General features: G+C 41.2%; 3 protein-coding genes across 4 annotated transcripts in view; all 3 read right to left on the reverse strand.

The window, feature by feature from the left end:
- LOC140346948 (uncharacterized) overlaps positions 1-11479 on the reverse strand; it is a 29165-nt gene extending 17686 nt beyond the window's left edge. For both annotated transcript variants that reach the window (XM_072433223.1, XM_072433224.1), the window contains exons 1-6: positions 11267-11479; positions 9698-9782; positions 7107-8351; positions 6925-7000; positions 2221-5541; positions 1953-2078 (exon numbers count right to left, since the gene is read on the reverse strand). In XM_072433223.1, the coding sequence (XP_072289324.1) occupies positions 1953-2078; positions 2221-5541; positions 6925-7000; positions 7107-8338 (4755 nt within the window). In that variant the 5' untranslated portion in view covers positions 8339-8351; positions 9698-9782; positions 11267-11479. The remainder of the gene's footprint in view (positions 1-1952; positions 2079-2220; positions 5542-6924; positions 7001-7106; positions 8352-9697; positions 9783-11266) is intronic.
- A 1064-nt stretch (positions 11480-12543) lies between these two features.
- On the reverse strand, positions 12544-20380 carry rnf10 (ring finger protein 10). Its single transcript, XM_072434034.1, has 17 exons — positions 19857-20380; positions 19022-19206; positions 18748-18947; positions 18580-18670; positions 18319-18503; positions 18100-18236; positions 17868-18022; positions 17654-17785; positions 17334-17586; positions 15258-15391; positions 15057-15174; positions 14875-14976; positions 14657-14794; positions 14473-14567; positions 14320-14377; positions 13511-13675; positions 12544-13416 (listed from the first exon to the last, which is right to left on the reverse strand). The coding sequence occupies exons 1-17, from the start codon at positions 19942-19944 to the stop codon at positions 13343-13345; spliced, it is 2310 nt and encodes a 769-aa protein (XP_072290135.1). The 5' UTR covers positions 19945-20380; the 3' UTR covers positions 12544-13342.
- Positions 20381-20774: 394 nt separating this feature from the next.
- Positions 20775-22091, reverse strand: pop5 (POP5 homolog, ribonuclease P/MRP subunit). The gene is made up of 5 exons (XM_072433861.1): positions 22072-22091; positions 21866-22020; positions 21294-21443; positions 21127-21210; positions 20775-20992 (listed from the first exon to the last, which is right to left on the reverse strand). The coding sequence occupies exons 1-5, from the start codon at positions 22089-22091 to the stop codon at positions 20895-20897; spliced, it is 507 nt and encodes a 168-aa protein (XP_072289962.1). The 3' UTR covers positions 20775-20894.
- Between the last annotated feature and the right edge of the window lie 201 nt (positions 22092-22292).

Below are 22292 nucleotides of genomic sequence, written 5' to 3' on the forward strand. Positions count from 1 at the left end.
TCCTCCTTTCAATTTAGTTCCCAATCACCACTCACAGTACAATTATAATCATTGCCGGTAATGTCCCTAATTTCCCTTGAACACAACGCGCAGCATCACCGAACGGAAAGTGAGTCAGAGCCGGTCCCTTCCCTCCATCTGCTGACGTCATCGTTCAGAAAGCCGGCACTGCGCATGACCCAAAGCACTAAATCTATATCATCCTACCATGAGAAAAAAGCTACTACACAATAAACATAATTTGTCATTTAAGTATTAAAAGTACAAAAGCTCTTACCCATAAGCACCTCAGAGTGAGGCAGCTGGACCATAGGTAAAAGACAGCTCCGAGCACTGTGCCCATCTTCTCTGCTCTGGCCCGACACAAGGCTCCTTCCCCTCCAGTTCAACTAAAATGAGCTCATCTCGACTCCATTATGGTCTCATTCAAGTGTCACTATGGGTTTGTGCCAGGAACTGTGCGCGAGAACTAAATCATGTCATAAGGCAACAACCGATTTGTTGCAATATTGTCCACCTTGATGAAATGCTGTTAAAATGTGTGAGAAAGCGTTCATGCAAATAAAATAAATTGTGTGATTGCCTTAGCAGTAGGGATGTCAAAGTTATTAGGTTAATCAATAATCTTGATTATTCAGGTCACAATGTACTCCTAAAAATTATAATTGTCACAATCTAGGAGCAAAATGAAGTATGTTTGATTCAAGCTATTCAAGCTAATCGCATCATAACTTTTTTATCGTGCAGGTCTTCTTTTAACAATAACTTCATTTTTGTCATTCAGAAAGTTATATTTCTAACTAACCCTAACCCTAACCCTAACCCATTTCTTAACATCTTGAACTTGAGGGATTGTAACATGTTAGACAATGTGAATGAAATAAAATGATATATTTCACCGTCGTTTGGACATGATCCCAGTAATCGTGAATAATCATTAAATCGTGTTGTGTTTTTTTTCACACTAAATTTTAGATTGTGACATCCCGAATTAGAATTGGTTTTGAAGTGGATCAATCAAACTATTTATTTAATTTGAAATGGACATAACACATAGTTAATGCTATTTTTTTTAACACCAGTCCATGAGAGGCTTTTAGACCAGTTCACAACAACATTTTTAAACTTGGTAAGAAAAAAGGTATTAAGCTATTTAAATAGAGCCTGTATTTCATTAAATGATCAACAGTTTCACACGTTTGTTAAAGATGTTGGCTCAGTTTGCAGTGAGAAACTGGACTGTCCAAAAGATGCTCTGGACTTTTGAACTACACAGACACCACTGACAGACGCTGGTGGTCTGAGAGAGCCCTGACATCTGACTGCTAGTATATTGCCACTAGATGGGGCTAGAGCCTTAAACGCGATGGCACTAACCCAAACACTGCAATAATTATCAGACGACACACAGAGTTCATGGGGATAGACATGCAGGCTTGTTCTATACATGGACTGGTTCAAACCATGTTCAGTGAGCAAATATAAGAGAATCACGAATGCAATTTGGAGAAAATGACAAACGGTCGCATACAAAGACTGCTAACCTTATAATTATAGGTCATTCACATTTTCACTGCAGTACTTTCCCTTGAACTCTCTGACAGATCAGTGGTAAATGCGCCTTATACACAAGCTACTTATTAACCATTTGATCTTTCCAATCCTGATTTACTGGCCCTGAATAGAGTGTGGCACTTCCCTGTACCTGAGCACACAGTGGGCGGGGGAGACGCAGCGAGGCCGGTCTTTCAGCATTAGTCATCGCCATAGTCCATGAGAGTGCAGCAGAGCAGTCACCTGTCAGGCCCCAGTCAACTAACTACATTCCTCTACATCCCGCCATCTGACCTTCACGCTCCAAACACCTCAGATTTAACTCTCCCCGTCTGCTATGCAACAGAACACTGGACAAAAAAAAAAAAAAAAAAAAGAACATAATTTCTGAGACTTACCAAGCCGTCTTGGTCCTGGTCTCTGTGGGCACTGCGGCTCCTCATCCTGGACAGACTGCTCTCCACCGCGCTGCTCGAAGGGGCTGAGCGCCTCGACATGCTGCGGGATCGAATCCTGTTCCGCTCCTGACAACGGGAAAGTTTTTTGAAACACTATTATGATAAAAAAAAAAATGCTTGTTATAGACATTGCAGTACATTGATATACCATAGTATTTTAATAATAATGTGTATGTGTTTTATGAATTTTAATATTATTGCAACTGACCGTAGAGCCCTGGGTCTTCCTCTGGCTTGGGCCATCAGCCCTGCTTTGCCCTGTAGGTGTGTCTCTGGGGAGCCAGACCTGCTCAGAAGGTGAGCTGCTGGAGACTACAGCTGTCGGAGTGGCAGGTTTGGTCTCAGCTCCCATCCGAAACGGGTCATCCACTACTAAAGCGGACCAGCGCCTCTGAGGGGTCTGGCGGCGCTCCCCCTGCCTCAGCAAAAGCTGCTCCAGGCTAGTTTTGCCAAAATGTTTTTTGGGTTGTTCTGGTTTGTCCACAGACATCTCTACAGAGTTTAGTTCCCATGGATTTTGAGGAGCTGTGGTACAAACTGGACTATGTAAGCCCCCTGTGTATTGTTGCGACATTGGTACTCGTGGGTTTACTTCCTGAAAACCAACCACTGGGAACAGGTCTCTGGTGGGGGAGGGCTGACTCGGAGTAGTGAAAGAGTTGATGTCCAGGATGTCTGGTCTGAGGTTCTGTTCAGATTTGGGAAATGGCTCTTTCCATCGTGTGGACGGGTCACCGCGGAGAGACGGCTCATTTCTCAGAACAGAGTCTAGATCCACAACTTTGGGTCTCAGAGCTGACGACTCCAGCCGGATGCGCTCCTGCTCGTCTTTCTTCTGTTTCTCTTTAAGGCGCTGTCTTTCAGCCTCCTGTTGTCTGGCGACCTGCCTCATCCTCTCCGCCTTCTCCATCTGCATCTTCTCCTTGAGTCTGTGTATCTCCTGCTCTGCAATCTGCTGCCTTTCTGCCTGTTTCTGATTCTCAAACTCCTGCAGCTGTTTCCTCTCCAGCTCCTTAATCCTCTCCAGCTCCTCCCTCCTCTGCCGCTCTTTCTCCTGCTCCTGTTGTCTGATCTTCTGCTTCTCTAGCTCCTGCCTCTCCATGTCCAGTTGTTTCATCCTTTCCAGCTCCTCCCTCCTCTGCCACTCTTTCTCCTGCTCCTGTTGTCTGATCTTCTGCTTCTCTAGCTCCTGCCTCTCCATGTCCAGTTGTTTCATCCTTTCCAGCTCCTCCCTCCTCTGCCACTCTTTCTCCTGCTCCTGTTGTCTGATCTTCTGCTTCTCAAGCTCCAGCCTCTCCATATCCAGTCGTTTCATCCTTTCCAGCTCCTCCCTCCTCTGCCACTCTTTCTCCTGCTCCTGTTGTCTGATCTTCTGCTTCTCTAGCTCCAGCCTCTCCAGCTCCTCCCTCCTCTGCCGCTCTTTCTCCTGCTCCTGTTGTCTGATCTTCTGGTTCTCAAGCTCCTGCCTCTCCATATCCAGTTGTTTTTGCCTCCGTCCATCCAACTCCCTTTGTCGTTGCAGCTCTTGTTCACGCTGCTTCTCTCTTTCCATCTCTCTCTCCAGCTCCTTTTGTCTCTCCCTCTCTTTCTCCACCTCTCTCAGCCTCAGCATCTCATGCTCTAGAGCCATTTGCCTGTGCTTTTCTGCTTGTTCCTTTTCCATTTTCTCTCTGAGCCTCTGCTTCTCCAGCTCCAGCACCTGTTGGCGCTCTCTCTGCTTCTGAAGCTCGAGTTGCCGTCTCCTCTCCAGCTCCTCTGCTTCAGCCTGCATCCTCTGCCTCTCCTTTTGCATCTCCATGAGTTTTCTCTCTCTGTCCAACTCGTTCTGACGACGTTCCTCCTCCAGCTGTCTTTGCTTCTCCAGCTCACGTCTTTCCTTCTCTAACTGCCGCTGTCTCTCTTTCTCCAGCTCCATTCGTTTTTCTCTTTCAATCTCCTGCAGTTTTTGTCTCTCTAGCTCAATTTGCCGTTGCATTTCAAGTTCAAATTCCCTCTGCCTTTCAATCTCTTTTTGCTTGTGTCGTTCGGCTTCGATTTGTTTCTGCCTTTCTAGCTCCATCTGCCGCTGCTTTTCTAGTTCAATTTTTTTCTGACTTTCAATTTCTATTTGACGCTGTCTGTCCTGCTCCATTTGCCTTTGTCGCTCCAGCTCTTGTTTCTTCTGTCTTTGTTTTTCAGCTTCTAACTGTCTTCGCCTCTGACTCTCCATATGCCGCTGAGTCTCCAATTCCAGTTGTTTCTGCCTTTCCAGTTCCTGTTTTTTTAGCTCAAGTTGTCTTTGTTTTTCCAGCTCGATCTGCCGTTGTCTGTCCAACTCAAGTTGCCTTCGTTTCTCGAGCTCGGCCTGCCTTTGCCTTTCAACTTCTATCTGCTTCTGCCGTTCCAATTCATCATGGCTTTCCCTGTCAACTTCTAATTGTTTCTGCCTTTCCATATCCAGTTGTTTCTGTCGCTTGAGCTCAAGTTGTCGTTGCTTTTCAAATTCGAGATGCTTTTGTCTTTCCAACTCAAACTGTTTATGGATTTCGAGAGCACGTTGTTTTTCTTCAAATTCCTGCTTCTCTTTCTCAAACGCTTTCTGACGCTGCCTTTCATAATCACGCTGCATATCCCTCTCCTTCAATCTGGAATATTCCAACTCTGTCTGCCTGTCCATTTCAAGTTGTTTTTGCTTCTCCCTTTGAGTCTCTATGATTGATTTACTGGCAGTGTCGTCTTCATTGCTTTCTGATGCATTACCAAAGGCTTTAACTAAAGAAGGATTCCTTTTAAATGGTAAAATTTTCCCTTGAGAGCTCCAGTGGGCAGAAGGGTCAGAAAAGGGCATATTCTCTGCAGTGTCTAAAGGGGCTGTGACCGTTTCCTGCATTTGTCCTGTCAAGGCAAAGTAGGTCGCTCTCGGTTTTGCTTGTTCCTCCGTTTGCTGCGTCTTCAAACGTTTAGCAGCGGCAGCAGAGGCATCCTCCACCTCAAAATCTCTTGGTTTATCTTTTGGCATTCCCGTCTCCATATCAATGTCCTCATCCAGGGCCCATTTTGGCAAAGCCCCCACTCGTAGATACCTCGGGGCAGTTGAAGTTTGTTCTGAACTAGTTTTGTCTGGTGTGGGTTTTGTCCCTTCTGAGCGCCTTGAACGTAGTGTCATGGCTTTGTCCTCCCAAAGGGCGGACGCGATGTTTTCACTGATTGCCGTGCTCCCCTCTGCTGCTGGGACGGTGTCAAACGCGTGCACTATGCGAACCGGTCCCGACGGGGAAACCGGCTCCTTGTAGGTGGCAGTGACTAATTTTCCCTCCTCATCCGTTTGATCAAGTATCGTTTTTTCCTCCTTATTTTCATCCACCACCAAAACATTGTGCTTTTCAATGACGTTTTCAAACACAGAGGCTCGAACGGTCAGGGCTTCACTTTCATTGGGAGACAAAATCAGGTCAGGCCCCTCAGACACAGGTGTTTTCATCGGATCCTGGAAGTCTCTTAAATCCACAAATGTCTTTTCATCACTAGGCGTCCTGGTCGGATCTTCACCCTAAATCAACAAGAATGACAGAATGAATACAGAGGTTCTTCAATAAAGCCAAAGTACTATAAATGTTTGGAGTACCTACAATTTGATCACATCAAGAATGTACATTTCATTTTTTATAATCTTATTCATTTACAAAAGGATTACGTCATTTTGTGTGCAACTCTTTTAATTTGAGAGTTTAACATTTTCCTAGTGACACGCTGCAGCACATTCAGCACTAATTTGCCACGTACCGGTAATGTAAAAAAAAAAAACTACCGGTAATATGACTTTAGTGTTAGTTTAATAATTATGTAGCTGACTCAACCTAAAATGATAATATTATAATTTTTTTGGGGGGGAAATACAGCTGTCACACCTGTTGAACATTCTATTTTGTCCTGGTGCATAAATGTCAGATGAGCTTCTTTTGGTATTTGTGGAACTGTGTTTATAAATATATGTTTTTCCATGTCACATTGCAGGACGCCATTATAGAGAACAGCATTAAATGTCTTATATATATTTTTTTTAGATCTAAAGTAAAGATGAAGGTGTAGTACATTTATCCCAACACCTTACAATACAAAGAAATTAAACACAAGTTCATTATGAAACTATATGTACTTTATAGAAGCCATTTTTTTGCACTGTTGAATTTTAGAAGAGGAAAACCGGTAATATTACTTAGAAGGTAATTTATTGTGGATTTAATTTATTTCCTGTGCTACACAATTACCTGAGCAGACACAGAAAAGCCTTCATAATTTAAATTGTCAGTAGTGACATGGTATTGCCTTCTCTTATTCTTGACTGTTCTGAAAAGAGTGGGTGTGGTGCAGAGGTGTAATCAAAGCCTCTGTGTGCTGACCTTTTCCCAGTCATTTTGTCTCACCGTTTCATAACCAGCGGCCACATGGGATAATCAATGCGGCGACTGGCTCAAGTTTCACAGAATATTTACTCTATAGTTCTTGTTCTTTTCTGAAATGCTCCATTTCCTCTCGGATTGGTTTTCCCAGACAGAGACGGTTTTGATTGTTTTTGTCCGCCACTTCCTATATGGCCGAGTCTATAATACGCAGATATAACAATAAATATACCCTTGCATGAAAGTCGTTAACTTAAACTGCTGACCGAGAGCATACAAATAAGCAAAAGGAGTCTGTGGGTAGTAAGTTCTTATTTGATAGTGATTTAGCTATATTTATCTTACTAAATAAAGTACTGTGTTTGTACAACAGTAATCCAAGCGTACAAGTTCTGTAGAAGAGTCCGAAGCTTCACACTGACAGGGCAAAAGACTGGACATGGCACATAACAGGACTTGAAAACACACAATCTAAAACATAGCTCTATTGTCCAATGCAAATTAGTCTTCACCGACCCTCAGCCCACTCTTACCCTCTTCTGGGGAGCTTTGCCGGTGTCATGGCGATCTGTAGTGTCATTGAGGGAAACCGCGGGATCAGGCGAAAACCTAATGAACATACATCACACAAGACAAAAGCCATGCATGACAATGGGACCCCTGGACGAAGACACGTGGGACAAAGAGGTGAGTAAAGGAGCTGATCAGCTCTTACCTTTTGGTCAGGTCAAGGGGCAGGGGGCGTGGCTTCAGGACTGGCTTCAACACAGGGCTTTGAGTTGGGGTGGTTTGGTCCACAGTGAGCTGCTTAATGCGCTGTTTGACCCCTACTGCAGGCTCAGCTTCAGGGGCAGGTGGTGTTGGGGTCTCCGGCGCTTGTCCCGTGACAGGTGGGACGAGAGACGATGAATCAAGTAGAAGGCTAATTCTGGATTTGATACTTGCCCCACGCGTATCCTCACTGTCTTTTGATAAAACATTGTCTTTGCTTTGGTCTGATTTAGCTGTTGTAGCATTTGTGTTTTGAAGTGTTGTTTTCTTCTCTTGCTCTTTCTTTTGCAAACTTTCATCTGGATTTTCATTTTCTCTTGAGGTTTTGCGATGTAAGGAAAGACCAACAGACTCAAATTTAGACGTGAGATCTGCTGACAGAGGTCTTCTCTCGGCCCTAGGGAAAGCTGAATTTGGTGCATCAGGTTTGGTTGGACTTGTTGGGAAAATTGCTGATACCGGCCTCTGCCTGATGCCTCTGGGCTGGGCTCTAAGTGTCACAGCAGCTTCAGATTTTGTTTTCCCTTTTTCATCTTGCCCTATTTGTAAAAGATGCCCCATTGATTTTGCCCTTGTAATCGACGTCCCAACTTTATTTGGCAACGCCAAATCCCGCTCCTCCATTTTTGTAGATCCGGACCACTCTGCAGATGGGGGTCTTTTAAGGCTCCTTGAAGAAGTCAAATCGGAAGGTTTTGGGGAAATCGGCTTACTTGGATCTCCAGTAAAGGGGGGCGCTGGTTTAAAAGGTTGAGCAACAGGCTTGTTAGTTTGCCCTGTATTTAACTTGGAGATTTTGTAAGTTGTTGAAGTGGGACGCATAGAATTGGATGAAGCAAGTTTGGTAGTGGTGGGCGGTGTTTGAGGTTTTGGGTTATTAGGCAGCTCTGGTTTGTACACAGTTGTACGTGTGGATTCTGGGCGAGGCTTTGGTTGTGGTTTAGGTGCAAGTATTGGTTTAATTGTTGGATTTCGGTCCACGGTGAAGGGTTTTGGGGTGAGACGTGGTTTTGGGCTCGGGACTGGTTTGCTTGGTTCAGGACTGATGAAAGATGACTGGTTCATGGGCGACATGTCAAGGCGGTTTTTGTTATTGGAGTCCATGAGTGGACTGAGGTGCAGGCGCCCCCCTGACCTTCCCCCCTCCCCGGACTGGACCTCCACCTCAGCAGCCATTTGTAAACTCCACCTAGAAAAAAATTGAAAACTTTCAATTAGCCATAATAGTTATGCAGATTGATTGATTGATTGATTACAAAGACTATTACTGTAACTCATGCCGTGGACTTTGTTTATTAGGAGTGGCATTACTTTTACTTTTTTTTATAAGATTAGATAACACTTTATATGACTTTGTAATCCCTATACAAACTTTTGTACAGGTACAACAACCACATACATATGTGTATGGCCTGAAGCCACTAAACCACCAGCAAGTTATTCTGTATTTATTCAGACAAGTCAATTGAGAACCAATTGACAATTACAACGACTGCGAGAGGCTGCAACAGAAGAGAGCAGAGCCACAGTCCATGCAGACAAAACATGAAATCTGTCTCATTTACGACATAAAAGATTATGAAAGAGACACTTAAAAACAGGCGCACTCATCAGAAATTCCATGTCTTAAATCTGAATGAAGGCAATTAAAAAAGTTTGCAACTCATTCCACTCATTGGGGAAGTAAAATGGAATTAAGAGCGAGAAGTGAAGACTCTTTGAATAACCATGGCTAGAATCTGAAGTTCCAGTAATTGTAATAATCAAATTGAGTAGTCTAAAAAGTACAATGAAAATCTCTGAAATTATCAGCAAATATAAAAATTTTGTTTGTAATAATAAGTATGCCGAATTCCGATCCACATTGTAGTGTCTTTTTCATTTGAAAGACAGAACGAGACTGATCCTCCTCAGAGCCTGATTGTTTTGTATTTCATGAAACTCTCAAAAGAGCCACTGACAACTCTAATCCAGAAGAGTCACTTAAAAATGTGTGTTATGTCCTTTGTTTACTGGAAAACCATTTAACATGAATGATTAGAGTGCTACATGTGCAATGGGAAAACGGAAAACTCAAATACTGTGAATAAAAAAACTGAATATAATAGTTTGAAAATGACAACCCATTTTAGAGAAGGAATCAATTTTGTGATGAACTTGAAATATTGCCCTAATGAAAACAAAATATATCGATAGTGTTTATGGGTGTAGGTTACAAATGATTACTTCCGTTCATAGTAGATCTATTACCGTAGTTGGACATTTGGCACAATTATTACATTTTTAATCCGGATACATCCACTGATAAGGGCAAAGAGGCAAAATCATTACATTTTCTCTTCCTCTAGCTTTTTTGAGCTGAAGTATAAGCTGTGTGAATGTTTGTGGGCCTTTAAGAAGCTTCCTCCTCACATCTGATAATGCTTTCCACATGTGCCAAGACTTTCTGTTGTTCAAGCTTGCACATGTTTTTTCTGGGAGGGAAAAGAAAACGCTGGCAAACCAAACGCTATGAAAAATGTCAGCGCTTTTTACCTGTTAGCCGTCTGAGGAGGAGCTCTGATCTCTGTTGTGTTCGATCAGCGGTGTCATATCATGAAAGTGGAGAGGCTGAAGAAACCTGGAGAGCCAAAAAAAAAAAGTAATACACGTGTCAACAAAGGCCACAGCTGTGTTGGACAAATCTCTGCAGGATCTACGTCAAATGCTTTGCACAGACACAGACCAAAGCAAACAGTGTAACGCCCATACGTTTGAGCTGTACATAAATACACAAGGAACTTATTAGCTCCGGACACGGCGATACATTTTCATCCTTGTTTTAATATTTGCATTCGGCCCAGGCAATGGCGTAAACGCAGTCATGACACAAATCCTGGGTAATGTTATGTTTGTTTTATGAAGAATATAGAATAGGAACTGACGTAGGATATAGAGACACAACTAATGATTATTTCAGTAATTGACTAGTAGACAGTGATTTTTTTTACATTGAGACTTTAAATACAAGTTTGTTTGTTTTTTATTATTTTCAAGTCGCTGTCCCCGTTATAAAATTGTATTTTCTTATCTATTTTAGAGTTGGTATAGTCCAGATAATGATTATCAAAACACAATAATGTTATTTATTAAAGTGGACTAGTCACGATTAGTTGATGAATCACTGAAGCATTAATATACAGACTGTAATGATTCAACACAGACAGTGAACTTTGGTTAATTGATTGTGTTCCTATAATGAATTTGGAGCAGTGGAACACCAAATATGAACGGAAATGCCTCGGTTCACAAAAATGCTAAACATTCAGTGAAAAGTGAAAGAGTGGGCTGAGTTATGAGACCATGTATTGATTGTCACAAAAACGTTAGTAAAGTAATCATGATACAATATAAATACTTTTTTTAGAAATAGGACACGTTCATGTTGTGTTTTGACGTCAGTGACCTGGTTTGACCAGTTATAGCTGAGGAAGTTTACACACTAACAATACACTGCTTGCAATAGTCGGTTAAAAGTATAGTATAGTATTTCTGAGGATAATCTTCTAATGTTTAACAAAGCTGCGAGACTGAGGAAAACTTGGGCATCATATAGTCATCCATTCATCTGTAACTATAGATATAATGATTAAAACAGTAAACTAGACGAGCTATATACGCAGTTACACATACATATATTGTATATTCGTGTATTACAAGTGAGCAATATTAAAAAAAAAAATAGTTGTCTTCGCTGCTTTAATAGTTTACAGGTGTTTGTTTCCTTTTCCAAGATGTATTACAGACTTATGCAACAAGTTGCAGCTGAGCCGAGCCTTCCTTTACCTGGACTTGTGCACGTTACGGAGTTGATCCTGATGAGGTGGCCTACTTCAGGGATGCGTTAAACCTCAAACTCACTGTGACCAACTGTTGAACGCACTGGAGACATTTCGAGCCAGCAAAGAGTTGTAGACAAACTGTTGATTGATTCCGTTTTATGAATCAATCAACAGTTCGCTGCTAGCACCTGTACGCTAACAACTGAAGAGGCTGAACTCTCAAAATGGAAACACTGAACCTGTCTTTCGCTGCTGTTCCTGATCCAAAGTGGAGTCAACTCACCAAACGGGAAAGGCATCTCGGCTCCGCGCGAAGTCTGTGCACAAAACTCACTCACGCCAGAGGAAATATGTCCAAATCACAACTCTCGGTTTAATGTTTCGCTCGTGTAAGAACTACGTTAGCTGGTCAAGTGGGCTAGCCGACTGGAGGCTATCCCGTCTCAGGTTGCAGTGTTGTTGACAGAGGGACAGACAGCGCCGAGTCCGACTGTGGAAACCGTGCGTCAAGAGCGTCGAGAGCGCGAGAGGACACCACTTCCGGTACGTCCTGTCACAATAAAGGACAATCGTCAAGTGATAATGAATCTAGAGACCGTAGACTGTAAACTTTCCTTCTACCGTCTATGATCTAGACATATGAATGAGCGCATACATATCATCTTTTATTCTGCGGTCTATGGCCTATCGTAAGCAACATCCAGCAGTCTGTGTTTACAATTTTACTCAAGAACTCATACAAACTAACAGGGATTTTGACTTTTAAGTATAGTTCTCTTAAATAACTATTACTATGGTGCTTTTATATTTGTATATTATGCTCATATTCAACAAAACTGTTGTGAAAAACCTATCCCTCAAGTTCTTATTTTGGGAATGGAGTGAACAGAATGATTAATGGTTGTAATGTGTCCTTGTGGTGCACACCTACATGGTTTAATTCTGCATTAAATAGTCCAGTGCAGTACGCTTTTATTTAGCGTGAATATTACTTTTAATAATTCAGATAATTAAGAAAACGAATTAAGACGAGATTAAAAATTATAAATGAATTATTTTTTACATTATTTTCTATTGGAATTGTGCTCTTCCTCCACTCTACTCGACTCAATTGCCACGGCAAATTATCTCATCCCTCGAGCTTTATTCATCATTTGACCTAACATGGATACATGTTAGACACTTGATTCAGTAAAAGTAATTAGGAAATCGCATTTACTTTTCCTTTAATAGTGTTGATGTGTTTTACAATATTTTGGTATCGTTTCATCCTCATGCTATATATATATATATATACACACACATATCAGGCATTAGATGTCGAAACTGCAGAGTATTTGCAAGGTAAATGATCATCCCATCCGGTCTGAGGTGGAGCTATACAGTCCACACCAACTAGCCATAAAAGGAACATTTGGGGAAATAGAATTTAATTAAAACAGATGAAGGTACGCCAAAGAAACAAAATGCATTTTTTGAACTATTAGGATATTCTTAAGGCTGCCCTCCAGTGGTACAAAAGGATCTTGCATCCATATAGGTGAAAGTCGAGGTAATAAATGGTGTGCATAAATGTTTATTTGAACAGACTAGATACACAGTCCACACATACATTTGATCAAAAATAAATGTGTAATTCAGAAGCTTCAACCAAACTAAATCAACCCTCTTTTTTCCACAATCGTTTGTCAGATTCATCTGAAATCCCAGTTACATGATACTGACAGGAGTAATGGTCAAGTTAGAAACCTTTCTACTGAACAAGAGACTGAATGAGAAAAGTGCATGTTTATCGGTTTGCTAGCCCTGCTTTATTAATACTGTTTTTTTTTTTTAAATACCGTCAAAGCCGTACAGCCTATAAGGAATTATAAATACTAGAGTATTTTTAAGAAGAAATTGGTCATAAGAACACAGAGTAGTCAATCACCAGGGTTACATTTTAAAAGCACTAAGTATAATGGGTTGATTTTCAAAGGGTGTAGTATCTGCAGTTGGCTGACTGCTACTAATATAAAGAGACCCTTTGATAATCACTCCGTCGTACTTGGGGCAGCAGCACTAACTGTCTCACAGACTGTGCAAATCTGGTTTCAGTCTCTTGAGAGTGGGCTGTTTACTTGCTTCAATTTGCTAATGGGCAATATATTACTGAACAGACTTTAGTCCTCCCAACGGCTGCAAAGTTTGGATTTTCTTGCAGAAAATAAATTCCTGGCATAACTTTTAAAGAAGTATTGACAAACAGATTCTGAAGCATAGCAACACAACAACTCTTGCTTCCATAGCATATAGTTGAGAAGGGCTGCATGAAAAAAAGGCAATGAAAATATTTGCAACTTAGGAAAATGAACCCTGTCTACTTTGTGTGGACCATTGAAGTGCTGAAAAGAAGCTTCTGTTTTTTCTTTTTCCTCTTGCCTCCTTTATCATCTGAAATACATGAGAAAAAAGACAATCTCAGCAACACAACACAATAATTCAAATGTCAGTGTTGGGGGGGGTAATTAAATTTAAAAAAGTAGACCTTGTCCAGCCACAGGTTGTGGGGAAGAAGCTGGGCCAGAGTCCAGCTCCAGAAGCGCTTTCTCAAACGCCTGGCTGAAAGAGTTCTGGAAACTTGGCACTGGGACGCGGTCAGAGTTGTCACTCTCACCATCGCTGTCTGCGGCAGGTGGAGCTAACAGCGCATCTAAAAAAAGAAGAAAAAGATGGCGTTTACGGACATGTACAATGCCTTAAAAGGATGCAGATTCAACAGACTGGTTCAACAGGTAAGACCACACAGAGGACATGTAAAATGATCGGCTCAGCATCAAGGATATGCTTTAGAAAATTACATAGAACGCATAAAAATCTTTTATAGTCAAAGAAAAGGTACAAAGATACATCTCAAGAAAGTTGTCAAATTACAAATATCAATTAGAGCTGTGTATTGCCTAGTACCTCACGATACAATACGTATCCTGATACAGGGTCCACGATACGAGTCCCGATAAACAGAACTTGATAGGATACTTGTCCTGATTAATTGAAATCCCTTAAAACCGGTGTTAAAAGTTTTGATTAAGTAGAATAACATGTATTAGAATCTCATGTTCAAATTGTCCTCAATATCAGAATGATGTCCTATGATTAAGTTTTTGATTCATATTATTTAGCATTTTCAGCTCCTCAGATTCAGCAGTGTGTAGGTTCAGAAGTGTAGATTTCGGAAATTTGTAATGACTTGATGTTTAAGCGTATCACGATACACATCTCTGTATCGATACATATATTGCCAAGAAGTCCATCACAATATCGACATATTGAGCACAGCCCTAATGACAAATGTACCTTTCTTTGAAGTGATCCTGGGTCCAGAATCAATTCTTGCCTTTCCATCTCTAAGCATCTACATAAAAACAGGTTTAGGTTATAAAAAATATGCTAAATAACAATAATAAAATAAAAATAATAAAAGAGTCATGTTTTCATGCTCAGACTCACCTGTGCAAAGGACATGCAGTGGCTGTCTTCCTCCACACTTCCCACAACAGGTGAAGAGGGACTTTGGCCAACCAGGTTTGGAAATACCATTCCATCTAAAATTTAAAAAAATATATATATTTATAGCAGTGTTGCAACAAGCAAAAACAGCAGAATTACAAAACCATTTAAAGATTGTTCCTACCAGTTGGAGGACTGCTGCTGAGGGGTGAGGGCGGAGCAACAGTGAAGTCATGTTGGTCCAGGGAGCTGCTGTTGTAGGGAGGAGACCCAAACGCTGGGAAATGATGTGGGTTTTCTAGTCCAATATGCACTTCAGGATCTTTGCAAACATAATATTGAGAATAATTTAAAATTACATGTTTTCTGCACTTCAATAGTTGTAGTATTAAAAAGTAATACATTTTCCCTGCTTCTTATTCTCTTCCATTTCAATGCGTTTCTCGCGACGCTTCTCATCCCTCGCTTTTTTCTGTCTCAGACGTTTTCTTTTCTCCAAGTCATCTGAAATGTTTGTTTAAAAAAGGCCATAGTTAAAATTTTAATCTCTATAACAAAATACTTTGAAAGTCACATTTTCAAACCTGCAAAAGTGTCCAAAGTCTCTTTGGAGATTATTGGTGGCTGTAAAGCCAATTCACAGATACTGAACTCGCACGTGAGCGGGAGATGGGCCAGATAGCGATGTCTGCGACGAATATCCTGAAATGATCAGTACATTCATTTAGTAATCGACCAAGTTGAGAAATGGCACAGATCCAAGTTGATATTCTTAAATGTTTTACCTCAGTGACCGAGTGCCCTACGATCTCAACAACTTTAGCAGTGATTGTGTCAGGGCTGGCTTCCAGACTCCCATATTCACGCAACAGGCAACGTACATTCACAGGATGCAAGAACATCTGCTGGCAGTCATCAGCTGAAAATATAAAAGAACGTAAGTTGCAATAACACATTTAAAAAAGCAAAACTGTTGAAATAATAGTGTGTAATAAGTAATTTAAAAATAATTAAATGTTACTGATTGAGCCTTGTCTTAAGCAGGTCATCCCAAAGCAGAGGAGTCCGGACCAAAAAGGTTCTGGAGCCTTGACTTTGAAACAGGTGACAAATAAATTCTAAGGGCGTTTAGACACGGACACTAGTTTGGCCGACATTAAAGGGCTTTTTCTCCACTTGGACCAGTGAAAACACAACAGCCGCAGTATGGATTGCCATAAACGGCTGCTCCGAGAGAACAGGTGGTCTCGGTACGGCTCCTCCAGCACTGCAGAGCGAGGCGGGAGCATTGTGAAAGCGGCTGACCAAAACACTGCACAGTCTGCGATGAAGGCAAAAGTGCTTGGAATTGAATAGAAAAAGCACTTGGATCACATATATTTGCAAGAATGGGCCCTGCAGAGCTACAGTTTGCAACCAGTCGGACGAGGCAAATTGATAAATCAGCAAGACACTGCCTTTGTGTGCTGATCAAGACAGCATTTCTTTGCTACCACCATTGTCAATTTGACAAAAGACAGATGAGCATATGCAGCAGGCTTCCCTTTTAGTTTGAAGGCTGTAGTCATGGAAATGAGTTCAGCTCTCAGCTGTTGCGTCACATGGTGCGTTTGAGGAGAATGAGTGATACTGGACTGACCAGGCCTCAGAATAAGCGGTATCGCATTGCAAAATGAAATGCAATTTCTCTCAAATGCGATGCATTCGTCTGGTGGTGATATGCAACTTGTGAGTGTTAGACAATATGTAAATGAGACTCCTGCAAATAGTCATCTGATTGATGACGATATGGAAGAAAGTTGTAAAAAAGGCCATCTAACTTTGTGATAATTTGTTCAACAACTAATTTTATTTGAAAGTTTTGTTTTATTTTGAAAAAAAATTAAAAAGTTAGTTATTTTTTATTAGAATATTTACAAATACATTTGAAATAATTAATCTTGTTACATCAATGGAAAGTAATTTTCATGTTTTGGTATGCAACTTATAAAGTGCAATAAAAATTTGAAAAAATTTACGGATTGTTTAGCAGCCCTGCTGACTGAAGTAAAAAGGGACTAAATCATGCACTAGATTGAGTTCTATTTACCAAGGCTGCTCAGAGCGTTTTGATGTGTAAAAAGACACTAAATCACACAGGCAGCAAGTGGAGGGAAGTTAGCTGCTGTGTTCTAAACCAGTTTGAGGAGACAGATGTACCTTACTTTTTAGACTTTAAGCTGCTACTTTTTTCCCAAACTTTGAACCCTGCAGTTATTACAACGTTGCATCCAATGTATAGATTTTACTGGCTAACGGCCACCAGGGGGCACTCTAGCAGGAAGCACAAGCATTTGAAACACTGTTAGATAGAAGACATGACCGTGGTCACTGTACAAGGGACACATCGTGTTTTCTACCATCGACCATATTTCTGTGTAAATAGCTCCTGTTACAACACAACACTCGATAAGTACAAGCTCAAGAGCAGATAATCCAGATGTGAAGACACAGACAGATAAAATCAGCTCTCAGAGTAATCTAGGACAGAGGGGACAGTGTGGAACGCTGTGATGTGTTCTTTGTATGATAAACTTCAACATGTGTTTTATTACAATTCAACTCATATTCACTGAGATATTAGTCTAAATAGTCACACGGTGCGCGGGAACGCCGCAAGAACTCATCACTATGGCTCATGTTACAACATGCCGCCTGTAGATGGACAATTTCTATTTTCTTCGTTAATTGTGTGCGTGGCTTTTATTCAAGAGCGTTGTATAGCCCAAAAAGTACGGTATTTGGTGTCAAGGCCGGAGGAGAGTCCATCTGTTTTTACTAATAATGTCTAAATAACCAATATATTAACAGAGCTTCCACACCTTGATAGAAATAGTAGTTGGGTCCATGCACCACATTGGCTTGAGGGCGGCTTGCGTCAGGCTCCCACACAGGGAGATCCTTGAAGTCCTCAGGCGGTTCCGGCTCTGCCTCTGCTGCAGCCTCCAGGATTTCATCTGGGTCCTCCTCCAAAACGTTCTCCAAAACACCTTCAGGGAGCTGCGGCTGCTCAGAGTCATCCTCCGGCAGCTCCAACACCTCATCGTCAAATGCTGACGCGTACTGTAGTACCGGCTGCATGTTGAAAAGTTGTTGTTCATTTCATAACTGATCTAATGCGTCAGATAAGAAAAATACTTACCTTAGTGCTAGTGCTACTGCTGCTGGTAATCACTTCAACTGGAGAGAGTGATTCTTCAAGAGTCAGAGAGGACAATTTAAAGCAGTCACCTGCATTTGATTTCTGCTGCTTCAACAATCCTTCCTCCCTTTCCTGAAGGATAAAATGAGAACTTTATTTGACAAAATCGAGATGAAGATACATTGATGTATGACATAATTTTAGCTTCAAATACCTTTAAAAGACAAAGAGCACTCTGGATAAAGCATTCCGGAGAGTCTTCTTCTTGGCTGAGCTGTGAGTGCAGTGCAACCTTCTCCTCTCCCACCATTTCCAAGGCCTGCTCAGGAGAGATCAGCAGCAGCTTGGAGTATGGGCTGAGGCATGAGTCTAAAGAAAATGACAAAAATTAAGCTTAGCCTTGCAGGTTAGGCATGATTGATTTCAGAATTGAAAATAATTTTCACCTCCAAAGCGAACAGGTTCCTCCACCTTCACCCACTGTGAGCTGGGTAGAGCTACCAAAGCCCCCTTCTCCCTCCGCATCAGGCGCATAGTTATGACGTCGCCAACCATATACTGCCTGGTCTCCATTGCAACAACACTTGACAGAAAGAAGTCAATCATTTATTATACACATTACTAAACATGACATTATTATAATGGGGAATTTGACTAGGATCTACCTTTTCAGATCATCAGTGTGGACGGCCTCGTAGCAGATTGGGCACTTTGACCAGGTCTTATCACTAAGAGACAGGTAGTGCAGCATACAAGGCCAGCAGAAAATGTGTCCACAACGTGTGATGTGAGCGGCCACCGGAGGATACAGGCAGATGGGGCAAGACGGCACCTCGTGACTGTAAATGCGCTGGGGAAAAAATGTAATTTAATTAAGCTTAAGATGTGTACAGTAGAAATGGATGGCAGCGAGTTATTGCACTGACCACTTGCTGCACACAGTCCCAATTAACAAGAGTGTCTGGATCAGTGAAGTGAGCCTTGTAGTCCTGGTCATCAGCAACCACGAACTGACAACTGCAACAAGATCATAAAACAGTTTTTTCTAAAATGACACATAAAAGTGAAACTGCACCACAATACAAAGTACTTACTTGGCCTGCAGGAAAAGTTCCTTGTTAAAGGGCTTGTGCTTGTGGCCCCATTTGTTGCGGCGGCCCCAACAGGAGGGGCCTACATCACTGCCATTACCACCACGAGGCTCAAACGTGAAGTTCAGCAGGTGGTTTAAACTTATTTTCTTAGGTCCAGCAAACTGAGCCGGGCTAAACTCGGCCCGTTGAGTCTCTGCTACCTGAAGGTGCAGAAGAGAATTTGTATTAAACAGAAATCAAAGATTTCTTCTCCAATCAAAATACTGTCACACACCTCCTCACGTCGTCCTCCACCTGTAACGCCATACTGGCGCCCTCCACCTCTCTGAGGGGGTCTCTTGTCAAAACTTTTGCCTTTCTGTGAATTGGTGCGTCGTGGGCCGAGGAAACTGTCCGCTTTGGGGAAAGAAGGCTCTCGCTTGCGGTTGTACCGCTTTGAGCCGCCATTATTTTTGCTTTCTGTAAAGAAAAGAACAGGTGACTTCGACATCAATATTGAGCCATATTGCAAAGGATGGGAATAACCCGTAACACACACTGCCTATCGTAGCAAAAATAATGTTTTAACAGAGCAACGTTTCGGTTTGTGCAACCTTCTTTAAGCAATATGGCTGAAAAAGCTAATTTGATTAGCAGCAGGATTATGTTTGTACTAAAACTAGTGTTTAACAGGTTTAACTCAATGTACATCCTGTCATTAATACACAACAGTGTATTAATACACAACACAGCTCATTTGAACTGTAATTATGCAAATGTTTAAATTTATTGGCTATAGTCGAGTTAGCAGACATGGGTTTGTTTGGATTGTTTACCTTTATTATGATCTAATTAATCACACAAAATGTTCAAAAAAAAAGATATATACACATTTCAGATTAAATGCAGGACAGAATTAAGTATTAAGTGTACCTTAACCTTAATCAGTGTAACTCATGTGATCCTAGAACTCTCAATGGAATTTCCCCATGTGGGACAATAAAGGATTATCTTATCTTATCTTATCTTAAAGACGACACACTTGACAGCTCGTGCTTTGACAGAGAAGGCCAGAAAAACAACTGCGTTACTGCTAGGCCCCAGAGGCCTTCAGGGCTAAACTTTATCACCTGCTTTGGGTTTAGACTCGCCCGCTGTCGGGCCTGTGGAGCTGGAACGGGGCGGAACCTTGCTGCTGGTGTTGGAGTTTTTCTCCATGTTTGTCTTCGTTCAATGAGCGAAGCAGAGGCCGAGCTCCGAGCTGAGAGCCGCGGAGCTCTCGAGTATCAAACAGAAAAAACAAAGAAAAAGGGCTGCAGTGAGTGCGGGTCAGGCGGCAACGGCCCTGAATCATTTCTGTCAAACACGGCGACCCCATCACGGCGACATCTTTACAACAAAACAAACCGAGAAAAATAAGAGACACGATATCGGCGTCTCAACTTCGATGGGAAAATAGAGAAGACGAAAGTTCGCCACACGGGGCCAAGACCCCTGAACACGCGCTCCTTCCTCGTTAGGTCAACGCTGTGTGCCCCCAAAAAGGAGTTGGGGCCTTAATATAAGTCCCCAAACGGAAAGTCTTCAATATTTAGGATAAAAAGACGTATCGTCGAAATCTGACTGCTCTAATGGCGACGGGTCGCCAGACAGCGATCAGAAGGACCCGTATGTTCCTTGTAGACCATGCTGCTTTCTGATTGGTCGGAGCTTAGAACTATGGGAACTGTAGTCTTAATAAATATCACAACAAATGCCCTGTTGCTGTTAGCTTAAATTGTGTAGAAATATGTAAATAGGAATCATAATTAGATTAGATCTAATGTAAATGCAAAAAAAAAAAAAAACAATTTGTGCTTCTTATTTAATACAGTATACAGTAGAGGAACAAAAATAATACAATGTGCAAGAGAATTCAACTAAAACACTGAACTTAATAGATCTTGAGAATACTTTATGGATTAAAGTCCAAATCTCCTGGACCAATTTAATACATCCGTGTTTTATATGTATATATAATCACATGGAGCATTTGCATCCCTTTCTAGACAATAATTCTGATTTCACAGGGCTAATGTAGAATTGTATTACTATTTAAAGTCTGTAAAAGCAAATGTAGTTTTTTTTTTTTTTAATCAGGATTGAGTTCAAATGTAAAGGAGACCAAGTCATTCATCCTCTTCACTTTGTGCATCTTCAGACACATCTGTACGTGTTTGAGTGAGACAGCAGTCCAAAATAGTTTGTTGAATGTTGCGTTTTTCCTCTAAACAAGAAAAGCACAGTACAATATATTGCAAATGTAATATAATTTCAGCATCAAGGACATTTACTTTCCACTTGCATTAATATCAGTAAGCAATATGCAAAAACAAAATAAATAAAATATCTGCAGCATACCTTCACTTCTACATTTTGGGAGCATCCGACGGAGCTGGTGAGCATTATATCGTATAAGAAACTTTTGACAAGTTCTGATTGTTCCTAGTATTGCCAGAAGAAAAAAGAATTACAAATATGAAACACTTTTGATTATTGTCTTATTTACACATGTACATTTTTCTTACCTCCCACATAGATGCAGTTGAGAAAACAGGGAATTTTCTTTCCCCTTGCTTCAATACTAGTAATAAAAGGTAATGCAGACCAAAGTTGTTTGTAACACTTTTTAGGAAAACGTAGGAATATGATTCCAGTGACAGCATTAAGGTATTTCACTAGGGATAAGAGAGAACACTAGTTACTAAATCTTGCTGATAATGCTCACACAAAATGTATTGGTATAGGTTTTGTTTTTCTTTCACATAATATTGCGCAAAATAAAATTATAAAGTACAAGCACTGAATAATCATAAACCGATTCTGATTCTGTTCTCGTCAATGGGGACATGCAGACACACATGCAATTGTGTAAATGCACTATGTAACGGTTACATAGTGCATTTTTAAGATGTCTGTTGTAGTAAGTGAACCTTCAGTCCACTGGGTGAGATTCTCAGTCGACTGATAATACTAATACTAATACTAATACTAATACTAATACTAATACTAATACTAATACTAATACTAATACTAATCTTCGTTTTTGGTAGAACTGTCATTTTTATACATTTGTAGCTTTTATACATTAGTAGCTCACCCGAGAATCCAAAACTACAGAGGGCTGCCCCGTAGTCCCCGTGCATGCGCTGGACAACATCCTTCACTGCCGCGATGACCGCACGGTCATCCAGCAGCAGCAGCGAGTTTCTGTCCGTCACATTTACTTCACAGAGTAAATACCTGGAAGGGAAAAGTCACGTTGAAAGGTATATGCTGGCAGCTTGAGAAACAATGCACGTTTACCTTGACTTCACTCGTACCATCGCAGCCACACTTTCTTCTTCTTTCAAAACTTGCGTCAACAATGTTTTCTCTTCACTAGCGCCTCGTACTGGGCAATAGGGTGTACTTACATGGTGGCTTTGTAAGATTGGGTGCGTTTGTTATACGCACCAAGGCAGCACAATTTGATCCATGACCGACATCTACGCAAATGCTTATGTCAAATAGTTTACTAATTCATT

The sequence above is a fragment of the Eucyclogobius newberryi genome, unplaced genomic scaffold, assembly GCF_026437365.1.
Source record: "Eucyclogobius newberryi isolate DKJ021-1_F unplaced genomic scaffold, fEucNew1.0.hap1 SCAF_6, whole genome shotgun sequence".
In the NCBI taxonomy this organism is placed as follows: domain Eukaryota; kingdom Metazoa; phylum Chordata; class Actinopteri; order Gobiiformes; family Gobiidae; genus Eucyclogobius; species Eucyclogobius newberryi.